Here is a 16796-nt window from a genome sequence, read left to right on the forward strand (position 1 = left end):
TCGCTTTATTTTTCTAACGAGCTATTAAATATTCAGCAGTCGTAATAGCCCGGAGTTTAATTAAAGCGACACTGTAGCAGCAACCTGCTTACAAACATCTTTCATGGTGTTCGTGTATACAGTTAGAACTCTATCAAACTTTTTCGTCGGATCATTATGTACAATGTACAGGGTGATCCTTAATTAACGTCACTGTGCTGTAAGAGGCGAATTGAAAGCTGTTTGGTAATTTATCGCTAAATGTGCGAATTTCGATGATAAAACGGCGCGTCTTTTCGCATTTTCATTCTTGCGAGATTAACGTTGAATTGAACAAAATAGAAGATTATCTCAGGTAACAAAACTAATTAGTGTTATAAATTCCAAATCTATCGAATTTCAATATCTCAATAATCCGGTTCTCAAACGTTTTCCGAATTTGATTGTATAAAAAGATAAAAGTATACACAATGCAATTATTATTACAGTTGCTTGTAATTAATTGTTATATTTACGAATGTGCTATGTCTAATAATATATAAAATATATCTGCCCGTATAAATTTGAATCGCTGCGGCAACAAACAAAAAAGAAGGAAAGGAAAAGAAAAGAAGAAAATCGAGTTTCGATAGAAGAATCAGAGCTTCTCGAATGAACTACCCGAATCTAGGAATCGATACTATTACACGGTGATCTGTTCGATCGTGCCCTTTTTATGGATGAAAAGAAAACAGTTTCTTGTGCTTTCGGTCAATGGAAAAATGAGATCGAACAGGAATAGAACGACAGGAGAGAAACTTGGAAGCGTGTTGCCTCATTGTCGGCGTCGCTCGAGGGAGAAGCGGGAACCAATGGTCCCCTTCCTCTTTGTCAGCCTCGTGGTGTGGCTTAGAAGAGTACAATGCTGTAAAACCGCCAACAATCCGCTTACCAAGTGACATCTTTACGCAATTACCAATAATTGGTGGCTGGTCGAGGCGCAGAGCCTCGCAAACCTAATTAGGATAAAGAATGTAATCGGAGACGTTTCACGAGGGTTGTGGCTCGTACTACTCATTGACGACTGTAAGGCAATCTTCTCGTGTCGTTTCAGGTATATAGTAATTGACGAAAATGTTTGAATGCTTGTCACGCAAGAATCTTTCGTGAATAAACTGTACCTACTATTATGGAAAGAACGTAGAAATTTTATTAACACTATGACAAGACGCGATTATTGTTAGGTAGATTATACATTTACACTGTACATGGCAGTGTGCGTGTAAGCGTCAGAGGACGTCCAGGTCTTAGTTGAGACAAAAGACTGTTGTTAGATGTTAGAAGCCTCTAGAATAGACTGTTTGACAACAAGCGTGCGTGTAAGAAGGTTATCGAGGTCTTCGGAGTGTAATATTGATATGTATCGATGTTGTATACTAACAAAGTTATTAATTTATTATACCTTAACAGTTAGAAAGGTACGTAACATTTATTGCAAATCTACGCTTCGCAAAGGTCATAGAAGTGATCGAACGGTCAATTATCGATCACATGTAAACCTTTCGACAGTGTACTAAAATGAAGGAATTCGTATTTCGTATATCCTATCGACATTAAGTAGAAAATATTGTACGTCTTCGACATTTCGTGGCTAATAAACTTTTAGAACGTTGTTACGTATGACAATATTTAAAATATGAAATTTATAGTACTATTTATGTATATTTTCCTTCTTGTTGTACATATTCGGACCGTGATAATCGGGCGTCGCAATATATCCATAAAAACTTCCTAATAATTTCGCAAGTCATAATATTTAAAATGAGAAATGCTTAAAACGAGCTCTCCTTTCTTTTTCTAGCTTATTTTAACAATCTCTTTTATCGTTAATTTTTCTTTAATTTCAATTTGATCCGGAGTGGAACCAAGGAAGTCGAAACGCAACGTTCCGCGAGCTAATTACAAATTATAGAGGACACACAGAGCGCACCGATTTCGTTAATAGCTGAAATAAGATTTAAAACTAGTGGTGCGTTCAGACGTATTTTCAAAAGCGATTTAATCTTAATTCGATTGCTTCATTATTCGAACGTAATCGGGTTAATGCTGGTTCGATACGAAAGTAATTTCTACCGTTGCATAATTCATCCTTCGCTCTTCATGGGAAGAAAATTCGCGGCAAATTGACAGAAGAATCGAATATCGCGTGGAATTAAAGGTACGTTCGTTTTGCTTCTAAACGAAACAATCCATTTACAAAGGCAATATCGTTTCTAATTAATCGAAATCTACAACGCACGACCAACCCCCGTTTCTCGCAACGATTGAAAACACCAGCCGTATTCCGTGTTTCTTCGTCCACGGCTCGTTAACATAATCATTTAACACACCGTTTCAACTGCTCGCTCGATCTATGCTCGAAACGAGACGAAAACGTAATCTATTCGCTCGGCTTAAACGTGATAATCGCATTATCGAAATCGAGTAATAATCAAATGAAAGCATTTCGTCCCGACCCAGATGAGCGTCTTAACGAAGTTCCACCGAATTATCAGCAATTATCGGTCCTTCGGTGTAATTCCGTTAGCCACCGTTGAAGTTGGAAAAGGCGCCAACTAAAAGCTCGCTCTATCGAAAGGTCAAATCGGATTTCAGCCTCGAGACCGTAGGAGATTCCTCTCGATTAAATCAGAATTTTCCTCGTCTCGCGCCTCCTCGATCTTGCTATTATGCGAACAATACACGAAGAAAGCAACCGATCGAACGTAGATTCGCGTTTCACAGCGAATTTCCTTCTATCCGTGTGTCAAAGTGGCGAGGAAAGATCTCAATCGCGGTATCAAAAATCAGAAAGAATCGTGGAAGGAAATGACGAAGGGAGACGAGTGGAAAAAGGAACGAAGCGGAACCATCGACGGGAAGTCTATAAAGGGGGACACGAAATATTCTCCACCCCTTCTGCGGCAACGAGCTCCGTTCATGCCCGAATTGTAACCGATACGTTTGTAAAGGAAACCTAGATCCGTTGATTCCACCATTCTCCAGCACAATAAAATTGCCCTTTTTTCTGCTTTCCAATTCCACGTTCGTGGAACCCGACTCGAGCCACGATTGCTATGTATACTTGAAACGTATATACGTACGAGCTACGAGCGAAGAGAAGGAAACAAGAAATAAGGGAAGAAGCTACGGATCGACAAAGAGAAAGGAGAAATCGTGGAAAGAGAAAAATCGTGTGAAAGGATAAGCGAAGGAAACGTGAAAATGTTGCGCAACGTACGACAAAGGATGTGGTGGAACGAAAACAGAAAGTTAAAGGGTGGTACAGGGTGGAAGAGGCGAAAGAGGCGCAAGGGGGGATGAAAACATACGTAAACACATGTTGTTACACTTGGCAAAGCACTTCTGTTAGAGGGTCTCTTTCTGAGACGGCTTATAGCGTGGCAGACAAGGCGAAGAAAACGTCTCTTACTCCTCGAAACGACGTGTGGCGACAATTCTATTGTGCATTCCATTCGGTCGGTCGCTTTGAGATACAAGCACGCATACTTCTTTGTCCCAACGAACCACCGAAGGTCAGGTTAGAGGGGGGAAGAGGTTGCAGGAGATGTATAGGTACATGGAGGATTACGAAAAATGGAGAGAGGTATTTTGACACCCCGTATAATGGCTCGACCACGGGGTGCACCCAATTAGGTAACGTTGGGCGTGAAGAGCATAGTTTGCGCCCGGAATAAAATACAAAACTATCTGGTAAGCGTTCAACCAACTGAATGCACGGAAACTTTCGGCTCTATTCATCGAATCGTTTAGGATTTTTCTTAGCGACAGAACGTTTAGAGACACTCCGCCAACGAGGACAACGTCGGGCATTAAACAATAACCTTGGTACTCTGGTTTGTAGTAGTTTCAGCAGAATTTCTTACAAGCGTACAATGTTTTTTTTTTACATAATAATTTTCTATAGAAATTTGGTATTTATATTATTTTTAACGTTGCAACTGTATTCTCTAGAATCTTCGAGATTTTCTTGCATTGCTTACATTACACCTTTTTGCTCGTTACATACATACACACACACACACACACACACACACACACATATATGTATCGGAAAGCGCACAATGTAAAAAGCAGTAAAGAAATAACGTACTTATAATACAAATAAGAAAAGAATAAAAATATTCGTATGTACCGGACGTGACAGTTGATACAGGCACGGGTGTTCGCGTAGCACTTTCGGCCGGCTGCGGGCGTCGATGTTGGCCGTAATCGTTACAAAACGAGGAACAACCTATCGTCGAACCGATTAAGAAACACTTTTATCTCATAAGCACGTACCGGCGTGAATCAGTCAAAGTTCACCGGGTGACACGATTCTTTCCAATAATCTCGCGCCCGTCGAAGGAAATTTGCCGGCAGTTGGTAGCCGGCCTCGAGGAACTGGCGCCTCTTCTCGATGAATCCTCGACGATCGACCAATACGGGGCGAGGCGACACCGTTTCCAGCGGGAAAATAATGAAATTTGCAGCATAATCGGTAGGCAATTCATAGTCGCTGAGTGGTTTCTATTAAGGCTAACGACAGCCGGCACCGAAGGGGCTACGGAGCACTCGAAGGAAGACAATCTCCCGTGAGGAGATGGGCCTTTTTTTTCATCCCCCGCTTTCGCGCGCCTCAGCCTCAGCCTTCTGATCCTCGTCTCGTTCTACCGCCAATCCTGAGGATCTATTTCCTATCGGCGGACCTATCGTCTCTTTCTTTTTCACCTCTTTGCTTTCGAGAACTGCGACACGATTTCTCCTCCTGGTTCCTGCTCCGCCTCCTTTTCTAGCCTCTGCCGGTTCCACCATCCTCCTCCTTTCTCCCTCTTTCTTTCGTCATCTTCGTACCTTCGTTACCGTGCTCGTTGTTCCTCTTCGGCTTCGTCCAACCTCGCTCGACTATCCGCCACCATCGAGAGACCAGCTCTTTCTATCTCACCTGTGGAGCTGACACCGACTGCCAAGGTGGGGAGAGCTGTTCAGGTGGGAAGCAAGCGTAAGCGGAATCGTCGGAGAGTTGATTTTAGGTCGGCTAATGTCGTTTCGCTTTTAATGAACTTCTCCGTTCGTTAAGTACGTTTCTCCATCTCCGTCGCCTGCCAATCCGCGGACCAGTTTCTTCTCCCTGGAGCACCTGATCGGATCTTCTTTATTTCTACCTCGCCAACGGTCATCGCGCGTCTCGCAGATATTTGCGAATTTTCAGAAGCAACTTGGCCAAATTAACGACATTAAACCCAACGACGATCCTTTCATCCGCGCATTCTCGTAATATTCTATAGTTACGTTCCTTTTTATTTACCAGCGCGCCTCTTTTTCTTGCCGAGATCGTTCTTGCCTTTAAAATAATTATAAATTCTAACAATTTTGTTCGCAGAATCCGTCCAAGCAACAAACGCTTTACATTTATTATAGTTTGCCAAATAGGCGTAAGATGTCGCTACCAGGAAAGCTTAATATCGTTTAAAAATCGGCAATCGAGATCGCTTCCGAAGGAGAATGACCATGACCATCTTTTCTTTTTCGATAATCGTCATTCGAAATCACTCGAAAACATGTTGGTTGAAAATTGCAATATTAATAGATTTCAGCAACAAACAACATTATCGAATAAAGATTCGAAATAAAATCGAATAAAGAATCCGAGGAGTCTATCGATCAATGATATATCGGAATTTTCTAGTCGTAAAATGGTGAGCACGCTCGTTCTCTCTTTATCGCAGCGACGTTAAGTAATAACGATTGTTGCATCATGTGCATACATGGAAAAACATGTTAACGTAAACAGGCAAATAATACAATGATAATCGATAAGAATCGTTCGTGTAATTTTTGAAAATATTTCCCTTGTATAACATCGATCTTTTCCTTATCTGTAACGATATCTAATTATCGTAACAATCTCAAATTATCGTTATATTGTCGTTATAATTACAATTAGCATTATAGAAGTCTGTTACTGTTATTCGTATCATTACCTATTCCGAAAAATTCGTTAATGACAAGCTCGATAACGTCTGGCCAACTAATTAGCGATTACCTCTGAACTAACATCGTTCCAAAACAAACGGGTTTCGTTGATTAATATCACATTGAACTTTCAAATGCAATCTTCAAATGCAAAAGAATAAAAGAAATTACTTTGAGATTAAGAAGAAGATATTTTTTCAAACCATTAAACATATAATAACACCATTAAAAACGAATAAATTTCAAATCTTAATGATACTTTCTTTTCTTTAACGAAAGATTATCGTCGCGTCAAGGTACTTAGTTTTCATATTTGATACGGAAAATACACGAAACAATTATTTTTGACATCTTATTCTTTCTTCGTTTTTCGTTATTTTATTACGCTATCGAAGGTTTGATATTACAAATAAACGTAACGAATATACCTAACAACCATGAACGTTAACAATGCTTATTTGACATTGTCTATCAACGAATTGTATCGTACTTAAGATCGACATTCCACAAACTTTTTAATCCTTCCATAAAAGTTGATAAGTATATTTATTATACGATAACTATACGATGACACGAATATGGCAACAAGAGAATATATTGATTTTATTGGTAATAGATGTGATTGAACGTCAGTCTGGCGGTTGCTTAAATTCATTAGCGGAGGAAAGTGGCAAATGAAATCGCAACAGTGTGACGTTATCCAACCGGTTTACGCGAAACCACTGTGCGAATGTTGCTTTCGTTTGAATTCCTTCGAAACACGATTCATTCGGCGTCATTGAACTCTGAAAATTCGAGTATCAATCTCATCGAACGAACTGAAATCGGTGTCAAAAATAATTCTCGGTTTCACACAAGCAGATACCAAATTTATAAGAGACGAATTTTTCTTCTCCGAGTTTCTTAGAATCCGTCCGATCGTTCTAATCGTGATACGATTACAGCCAATCTTTTATAAAACCTCACACGTATCTTTCTCTTCCCATGCATTACGTAATTGGCTCAAATATGGTGTATCTATGACTATAGAGATAAAGCGATGCTATCTCGGATTTTGCATAATCAAATGGTGCGATATAGTTCGGTCACGTGTTTCAGAACGTGCCATCTCTTACGTTGTGTTATATACATATATTTTCACGCTCGCGCATACAGTGGCCCATGAAAGAATTTGAATATGTATAGAAACTTTGCACAGACATGTTATATTATGCGTCGTGAATAAAACATTTAAAATTTTGAATCATTTTCTAACGTACATTTCTTCAATAAATTTTCAAATAAACCTGAAAACGCGTAGGACGTAAAAAAACATTTACTTAAAAAATTTTCTTACGTGGTAACGGTTGATAGATCTTGATAACATATAATACTACGATACCGTGTTTCATTTTTCACATAGCAAATACCTAAATTCTGAAACTGATTTCAATTTTAAGAGATATAATAATCGTGTATTATCATAGTGTTAATCGAGTTTCAAACGGTTTTATATAACGTAGTATATAATATAATCGTAACAGTTTGCCGTAGCGCATATATTCGTAAGTATTTACGTATCGATTGCATATGATTAACTTGGAACCTGTGAAAAATTTCACTGGATTCGACATAATCGTCCCTATTCCATCGATGACTCCTAAATAAACCTAAAGCAAGTATCGTAAATACTTAATACAACGGAGGTTCGTCGAATTTCGCCGAGAAGCATCGAGCAGTCGAGTTAGTCGAATAACTATCGCTCAACTTTTATCTGGCGCATCGAATACAAAACCCAGAAGGTTTACCGTGCAGTTACCCTTCGAGCAAACTTGCCACCTTTTGCCGTGACCTTCGCCTATGGTCTACGTGATTAGACGAGTTACTGCACGAGAAAGAAACGCAGTCTACATAGCAAACCTCGATGTTTCTTGCATCAGCGCGACGCGCGACGCTTACGAAATACCTCGTATAAGATTAGCGGCGGAAGAAAAATAATAAAACTGGCGTGCTCCAGCGATTTTCTGGTGGGAGTTGGTTCGTCCCACCCAAGGATCTACAATGTACACTTTCATAACGAAAATACGCGTACACTGGCTGACGAAAATATTTGAATACTTATCGTAGAAAACATTTAATTGCATGTCGCGCGCGTCGCATAAACATTTTTGTTCAAATCGAAAGTAGAATGAAACTAAGGTGAAATTGTATATAAAAGTTACAAGATATTCATTGCAAACGTATATTTAGTAAAAGATTAATAAGATTAATATGCAGGACGAACAGCCGTTTTAAGGATAACGGCCAGTCGAGATACTTTTATGTCTCGCTATAGTGCTAACGAAATTTCAAAATTTTTCGTACGACGTATTAATACTATATTTACAAAAAGTGTCTGCAACTTGTGGACGTACGTTTGAATACTTTCGCGAATCCGTACGTGTAAAAACATACTTCAAAGGGAACGACCGATTACGGAGAAGGAAAAGAATTTATCAGGACCGATTAATACTTTTCTAATTAAAAACTTCCACTTCTCGCGCGTTGACAATCGAATGTCACGGTTCGTTGACGATATGCCAACGAATCATCGTCGAACGGACGAGGAATCGACGTTGATTCGTCGCCTTATCTATTTCTTAACAACTTCCCACAAACGTATCGCGAATGTGAAAGAATGTTTTTCGAATTGCCCCCGCTCGAAATGAAAGAAGAAGAACGGTTGACTAAGCCATACCCGGACGCGTATTCGTTCACGAACTTTCCTAGAAACGATCGAAATAGAGTGCGTTTTTGCCTTAAACGGAAGACAGATAAAGGCTTAGACGAAGAGTAATTTCGTAATGAAGCAATTAATCTCGTCACGTCGTGCTTGGACGACGTAATCGTTAGACATAGAAAAAGCTTTGTACGAAAGTTCAGTGTTTTGTTCGATTTTACTTACGGCGATATTGGATTTTATCCCGATATTGGAGTTTTAGTAACAAATGGCTAGTTCGATTTGATTAGTCTCTTTTTTGTCCTACAGTAATATAGTTTCAGTTCGATATTTTTCTCCCCGCCCCCCCCCCTTTTTTTTGCAACAGTTCGATTGCAATCGTGGTGTTACGAGAAGGATAATTGCAGTTTTTGGTATCGTTGGTATCGGTCGAGTAATTGCCCCGGAGATCATTAACGGTGGCACTGTTGACGGAAACCGGGTCATTTTTACTATCAGTTTTACTGTCATCCGTTCAGGCAGACGAAACGCTGACCTTTTATTACATCATGACAGACGATACGTGTTACGAATCGTTCGTCAGACGTTTACGATAAATCCGATGCACGATCGAAAATCCCAATTTTCCCACTTCTTCTAATCTATGATGAAATTTATAAAAATGTAAAAATACCCGCCACGAGTCTGCAGCTAACTCGTGATAAACAAAGTTCAATTTCCTTATTTTTTTCTTTTTCCTTTTTTTATTTTGAATAACTTTGATCGACTAACATTTTTCCCAACGGTAAAAATAAGACCATCGATACATTAAACGTTTCGTTTATTCGTTTCGTTTCGAAGGTATCGTCGTTTATGCAAAAAATCATCCACCCGTACGAGATTTATTCTCATTCGCATATCGGAACTCGTTACAACACCATTGTTTACAGCTAGTCGTAATCTCGCATCGATGACTATTGTTTGTAACATCCTAGAACGAATTCCTTGAAAAAATTTCTCGATCTTCGAAGCATTTTCATCATCCTAAAAGACGCTTGTATTCGAAGATTCACACGAACGTTGGTAGTTGATAGTAATGGTAAATAGTCGAAGCAGCTACTATGTATCGCCGTGTATTCCTTTTCGAATATGTTAATGCTATCTGACGCAACCAAAGCTATCGCTATATATAAAAGCTGGGTAAACGAGCCGCGCTGTCAGTGTTGATAGTAATAGCGTTGGTGTTTCATGAAAAAGAATGTGTTATTAAACGATCCATTTTTATTTTCTGTTCTTTTCCACTCGTTCGCGTTTCCTGTTCGCCAGCCAGAAGTTTTCTTTGTCACTATCGGGATTTGTCGCGAAAGCATTCGTATTTTTTCCATAGCTTTACCCGCTATTTGCCATTCGTCTCGCTTTCGACCCATTCGATATTCGAACCTGCGCTGATTGGCCTTCGAGGTGCCAATCGAGAGAAAGTGAACGAAAATGCATAAGACGAGAGAAAAATTCGAGATGGATTATTCGTTGTTCAAGACGGATGTCTCTAAACGTAGAAGATCGGCCACTACCAGGGAATTGAGTAAGAAGATAAAATAAGGATCTTTGTCAAGAACCTTATTTATTAGACATTGGTGGAAAAAAATTGGGCAGACAGTTTTCTAACGATGTCTTTTCGCGCGTCTTTCAGCCAAAATAGCGTATTCAGCGCCGAAGAACGTGGTCTCGTTAGCGGAGGGTATGCCGAACGAAGAAACCTTCCCTTTCGCAGAGATCTCCGTCAAACTCAAAGATGGATCGTCTTTCACCCTTGACGACCGAGAATTGGCTTCGGCTTTGCAGTACATTCCTACTCAGGGCTACCCGCCGCTTCTTCAGGTAACTGAAAATTGGATTTCACTCGGACCAATTTGTTTTATGGATTCCAATTGCGAGTTATCGGCACGCCGCAGAATCTTCGTTATACCTTGTCTAATGATTTCTATCTTTGCGCCATTTTCTACAACCGTGCCATATACAAGCTTCGTACACGATAAAATAACATAAAATTGACGATGCCGATGTTGTTGCGTTTGTTAATCTCGTTCGGAAGATGATCAGACGCGTTGAAAAGTTCCTAGAATTTTGCCTCTAAAGAAACATGCGATTCTTAAATTTTGCGCTATTCTTCGATATATTATTTTCTCACTCGACGATAGTTGCTCTTATCTTTGTTGTTACCAGAGACGCGAGGTTTGCCACATTATTTGGTACCTCGACTTACCAGATCTCTACATTATGCTCTTCGATCCAACATTCATATTTTCTTTAACGATATAGATCAAAGATTGACATTTCTTAGACTCTACTGTAAATAGTCTGTGGCTACGAAGAGTAAGATTGAAATTCTTTTTAAACCTATCGAATCAAATAGTCCGTATATACGAAGGGGCAAGTTAACACAGCTATTTCGTAGACTATACGATGAAAATCAAAGATAAAGATATCCAAATGATCGTGGAACGTGACATCCCTGTCACTCGATAAGAATCTTGAACGGTATTTCTACACGAATAACAATTACATTTATCAAAAACTCGTGGGTAATCGTACGTTTGTAGTTAAACCGCTTCTTTCTCACTTTTTTCCTCTCACTTTGAGATAACGCAATTGCCTTCAATATGTTTAACGACATTGAATACTAAATTGGTTTCAGAGCCTGAGGGAGTTCCAGAGAAGGACGCACGCACCACCCTTGTGGGAGAGCCGTGACATCGTGATCGTCTCTGGATCTCAGGACGGATTAAGCAAAACTCTCGAGGCCATACTCGGCCCCGGCGATCCTCTCCTGGTGCACGATCCTTTTTATCCGGGCGTGGAAGTTGTGGTCGGTAATTCTCCGCTATTTTTCACCCGATCGCGTTTCTCTTAATATTACGCAATTAGATTATTTCCAAGATCGAAACGAACTTCCTTTCTCTCTCTCTCTCTCTCTCTCTCTCTCTTTCTTTTTCTAAAATTAATGACAGAGAAATTGGAATTTAAAGAATATTTCATTCGCGGAGCGTTAACTGTAAGAGATACGAAGCAATATTGAAATTCTTGCTCGCGCGATAAAAGAAATCAGAAATCCGGAGAAATCCGAATTATTGTGCTGATGAAATATTTACGATGACCTGAAAAAGAACTCCTTTGTAAGTATAAAATATTAACTGGAGTGATTCGGGTTTCGACATAATTACGAGATTTCTTCTATTCCGATTTATCAACACGTGAGGTTTACAGGAATAAATATCTTTCCTCATCGTTATATAGCTAGTCGTAAATGTCGAGTCGTACGTTTCAATAGATACACGCCTTTCCCCTCTTTTCTCGATACATAATCTCTGTGATAAGCGGTCTTCGTTATTATGTACGCACATGGAAAGTAGTCAGAATTTTTAAACGGACAATTGACAGATAAAGAGTAACGGATATAACGCGGAGGTACACTTTATCGCTACAACGAATTCAGGACGCTTTTACTATGCAGCGATTGATAGCGTAGGAAAATCGAGGAAAATCGTTTTTCGATTACAGGTCTCGCCGCATAAGGTGGAGCTGATCCCGATCCCTCAGGATGAGCATGGTGTGGTTCCAGAGATTCTCAGGGAAACGTTGAGGAACAGGGAGCTGTCTGGCAAGAAAATGCCAAAAATAATGTACATAAACGCCACCGGATCGAATCCCACAGGCGTTATTATCCCGTTGGAAAGGCGGAAGGAGATTTACAGGATAGCCTGCGAATACAACTTCCTGATCCTGGATGACGATCCTTATCATTTCATGCACTTCAACGAGGTGAGTGATATTTTTATTCTTCTCGCACTTTTATTTCCCAAATATTTGCTTTCTACTTTCCTTCATTTTTCTTTCTTATTGCTTCGCTCTTTAAAATATTTCTTCTTTTCGCTGACAATTCGCGGATGTCGCGTAAAGATGTTGGAAGCAATCGCAGGATTGTTTGACCAAAGATATGATGATCAAAACGTTTGAAAGAGATAGAAATTACCCAGCGAAAAAATGATAAATTTATTATATCGATGGAAATTAATTTACTATCGACGTCAAGGGAGTAGCGGGGCACGAAGAATTAAGTTGATGCTATCGACGACACTGATAAAGAAAAATTACAATTACCTACACTCGTAGATCTCAGAGCGTTGCTGTTCGCAAGATCCGAAACGCTGACAAATTGTTAAAAACTCAAATATAATTTCGTGAAAAGAATTATATTATGTCGCGATGTTTATGCAATTTTCTAATTCCTTTGGTCGGTATAAATTCATAGAGCATTTCAATCTCTCTCGAAACGTATGACAAAATAGTTAAAACCATAAAATCGTCGAATGAATATCAATTATCGTTCCGACCAATTACCCAGAATATCATTTAGTTTCTGTATTAATCATACTAAATGTTATTCCACGTTCGACTGCCTGAAATAACAGTTTGAATAATTGTCACTGTCCATAGCGGACAATTTTTGATAGCATGCGAAATGTGTTACGCGCAGGTGGAACCAAAATCGTTCTTATCGTTGGACACGGAAGGCAGAGTGATTAGATTGGACTCGTTCTCGAAAGTGATCAGCAGTGGTCTGAGATTGGGATTCATCACAGCAGCGGCTCCACTGATAGCGAGCATAGAACTCCACTTGCAGAGCAGTCACCTCCATGCCCCTACATTATCCCAGGTTGGTAGGGTTGCTTTTCTATCCCACCAACCTTTCCAACATTCTCCACCGTTGGTACGGCTCTCAAAGCTTCGCCTCTAATCGTGATTTTATCGCAATACGATAAAACACGATGGAAAGCTTCGATTATGATCCTTACGACGATCATACAAATCTCTAGTGCTCGTTTCGATGCTTGCAATCGTTTCAATGTAACTCCAACGATGATATACCTACAGATAGATTAATCTTGCTATATTCCGAATTAAAACTTTGAACTTTTGCCAGAGGTTAACGATGTTGCGATAAAACAAGTCCTAAGATGCGCGATGCCCAATTTCAATCATCGCAATTTTTCAAAGTCGACGTATGCGTGAATACGTACGTACGTACGTACGTATAAAGTATGCATCGATACCGTTCCGATCGTCAATAAAACATATGTCACTGCACGCTTCGTAAAGATATGGTCGATGGTTATTATGTATCATTTTGTAGACGTAAATATTATTTCTTTAGTGTGAAGATAAATCGCGTGAAAAATATCGGGAGCGCTTCGCACGCTTCGGGTAATTATCATTGGACGTATGCCCATCTTGTATCAACGGTGGCGCGTGTCGGTTGTTATCGCAAATGTAAACACAGAACGGTTTTTATCATATGCGAATGCGAAGAAGGGACGGTTTCTTCACGACTAACCGTTGTTTCTAGGTGATACTGTACAAGCTGATGAAATTATGGGGATACGACGGAATGATGAAACATTTCACGGGGATAAAGCGGTTCTATAAACAACGAAGGGATATTATCGCCAGACTCGCTGAGAAGCATTTGAGCGGTTCGTATAATTTGCAAATAGCGGATAATCCTTACCGTGGAATATGCTTCTTTTCTTCACAGTTCTTCGTTGAGTTGCTTTTAGTTTAAATATTTAAATATTTAAATTAAATATATACGTCGTTTGGTAAATTACTCATTTTGAATGTAATTTTGAAAAATAATCAAGTAACTTTATCGTAGTTGTTTATAATCGCGATTAGCTCATTTATTTAATCGTATTTACGATTGTTGATTTGAAACGCGTGCCGTGCATTTGAATACTGTTTTTCTCTTAAATCCACGGAAATTATTTCGATATTCCTACTATTAGTAATGCCATCCTTGTTAGTGATAGCATATTAATATGTATCGCCTACTTTGCAGGTTTGGTAGATTTCACGATACCAAGGGGAGGTTTCTTCCTCTGGATCAAAGTTCGAGACATTAAGGATACATGGAAGATGATTATGCAGCGAGGAGTCACGGAGGGTGTCATAATGGCGCCTGGTGCAGCCTTCATGAAAGATTCTAGCAAACCATGCAACGCTATTAGAGCGAGTTTCTCCAAAGCTTCTTACGAGGAAATGAACTTGGTAAGTTCTGACTATGCGATAAATTCAAACTTACGATTGAACTAGTCCAAATTACTTAATATCGATTGAATTACGAAAGTTACCATTATTCGATATACGTAGTGACCTTTTTTTCAGGCAATGGAAAGGTTAGCAGATCTAATCAGGTCCGAGCTGCGAAATAACTACTCAATTATAAATGAGAATCCGTTCATCAACTAACGCATACGGGTTTTTTTCGTTTGGTAAAGAACCAACGACGAAGGTTTTCGAACGAAGATTTGTCTATATTTGACAAAACTTATATCGACAAAGCAATGCGCGCTAGAGTATCGTACGTTGATATGGTAGAAATCATCGTATCGCAGAAAAAGATCTTATCGACGAATAGCGACATAGAGAAATCTACCTGATCTATCCTGCAAAATCTGCTCAAAAATATTTGTCATCTTATTTGCCAGAGGACCGTAGGATCAAATTTTTTCGCGCTTTAATATATATAGTTTTATATAATTTTATAATTTTTATGCAATTTTTTGGAATCATCCTGTTCGATTTGATCATCTTCCATTTCATCGCTCTCGAAAACCATCGGTAACTTTTTTTTTAACATAAGTAACGATTAGTGTAAATATCGCGTGTACTTAATTACCGTAGGAATTCGTAGACGTATCGTCAGTACGTGTATTTATCGCGAATCGGCATAGTATTGTATAAGTTTAAAATATCTTGTATAAAAGTATTGTTATGCTATGTATTAATGTTATGTAAATAAAGCTGAGTCAATCAAGATGCTGCGTTTTTCCTACTTCCCTTATCCCCCGTACTTCCATCGTTGTAAGTTTTCAAAGTCAACTTACACGTGTTTCTAGGAATTCATCGGTTGTTTAGAAGTTAGCTCGACGCAGAAGGGAAAGATAAACAGGGGATACGATGGCGTGACAAAAGTTCGAGCGAAAGAGAGCGCGACGCTATAGAATTAGGAGTAAGGGTGGAAGACAGGCACTAAACTCTTTCACTTAGCACCGAACGTCTTAACTACCAATTAATCGAACGAAATTAATTTAATCCGCTGCGATATAAGCTGAGAAGGATCCATCTTGCGGCCTGCACGTTTCCTCGATATCGAACCATTGCCGTTCGCTCTCGCAGATACGGTTGCTCGTACTTGCAGAATATCGTCACATATATTTCTCTTTGTCTGCATTAAATTACGTATTAAATTCTGGAGAAAAAACTTGACAGATAGTTAATCCACGTTCTTTGTCATTTTCTTTCGAGTATTTGCGGCGCGTCTATTCCTGAACGCTTATTGCCGCTAATATCGATTTCCTATAAAGAATATCGTCGAAATGAGAAAAAAAAAAAAATGTCAACGATAGACTAACTTTAGTTTTCCAATCTCATATTTGAGCACCGCAATTGGTTAAAATAATCCTTCGTCGAACAACAAGAACAAAAGTAAAACAAGAATAAAACATCAAGGAGCAAAAATAGATTGAATACAAATTAGAATTTATCTTGCGATGAAAAGAAAAAAAAGAAAAGTGCAAGTGATTACGAACGAACAAGCGACGAAAGGGAATGGCGAACGAGGTTAATACGCGTGTAATGACGGATTTAAGACGAGCAACTTGTGTATTTTCTCGGTCGGGTAAACGAAGGGAAATCCCCGGGCCCTTCGAAGATATAGTGTATATTAAAAGACGTTTCTAGGGGTCGTTACAGGGGATGCACAGATACGGCCGATCATACGAATGGCCGCATTTTCACGAGTGGGATTTTGGTGAGAAACCAGTTCACTTTCGTTTTCCGACCTGAGATCATCGAGGTCAGTTCTGCAACTTTACGATCATCGATTGTCCACCACCGAGCACCGAAAAACCATGTACATTTTCGAGTAATCCCGTGAAATCCAAACGCAATGTCGACGTCTAGCTTTCAGAACCTGTTCGAAACAACGTCGCTCGATATGGAAAAAGTGGGGCGAAATTCCGAAACAAAATTATTCTCGAAATTCTTGATTTATTTCGTAATTTATCAAAGTATAATCTCTGTCTGA

At 39.3% G+C, this 16796-nt stretch overlaps 1 protein-coding gene across 1 annotated transcript; it reads left to right on the top strand.

Annotated features, from left to right (window-relative positions):
* Positions 1 to 9853: 9853 nt before the first annotated feature.
* On the top strand, positions 9854 to 15526 carry LOC117239858 (kynurenine/alpha-aminoadipate aminotransferase, mitochondrial-like). The gene is made up of 8 exons (XM_033505686.1): positions 9854 to 10232; positions 10341 to 10528; positions 11346 to 11516; positions 12209 to 12469; positions 13185 to 13364; positions 14055 to 14181; positions 14547 to 14755; positions 14873 to 15526. Exons 1-8 carry the CDS (start codon positions 10139 to 10141, stop codon positions 14954 to 14956), a joined length of 1314 nt encoding a protein of 437 aa, XP_033361577.1. The 5' UTR covers positions 9854 to 10138; the 3' UTR covers positions 14957 to 15526.
* Positions 15527 to 16796: the final 1270 nt, after the last annotated feature.

The sequence above is a fragment of the Bombus vosnesenskii genome, unplaced genomic scaffold (genome assembly GCF_011952255.1).
Source record: "Bombus vosnesenskii isolate JDL3184/JDL3185 unplaced genomic scaffold, Bvos_JDL3184-5_v1.1 scf7180000014442, whole genome shotgun sequence".
In the NCBI taxonomy this organism is placed as follows: Eukaryota; Metazoa; Arthropoda; class Insecta; order Hymenoptera; family Apidae; genus Bombus; species Bombus vosnesenskii.

Excerpts from the sequence above, each read along its gene's own strand:
- LOC117239858 (XM_033505686.1), top strand. The coding sequence starts at position 10,139 with ATGCATAAGACGAGAGAAAAATTCGAGATGGATTATTCGTTGTTCAAG. Across the intron at positions 13,365-14,054 it reads ATGCCCCTACATTATCCCAG|GTGATACTGTACAAGCTGAT; the intron begins GTTGGTAGGGTT and ends CGTTGTTTCTAG. Across the intron at positions 14,182-14,546 it reads CGCTGAGAAGCATTTGAGCG|GTTTGGTAGATTTCACGATA; the intron begins GTTCGTATAATT and ends CCTACTTTGCAG.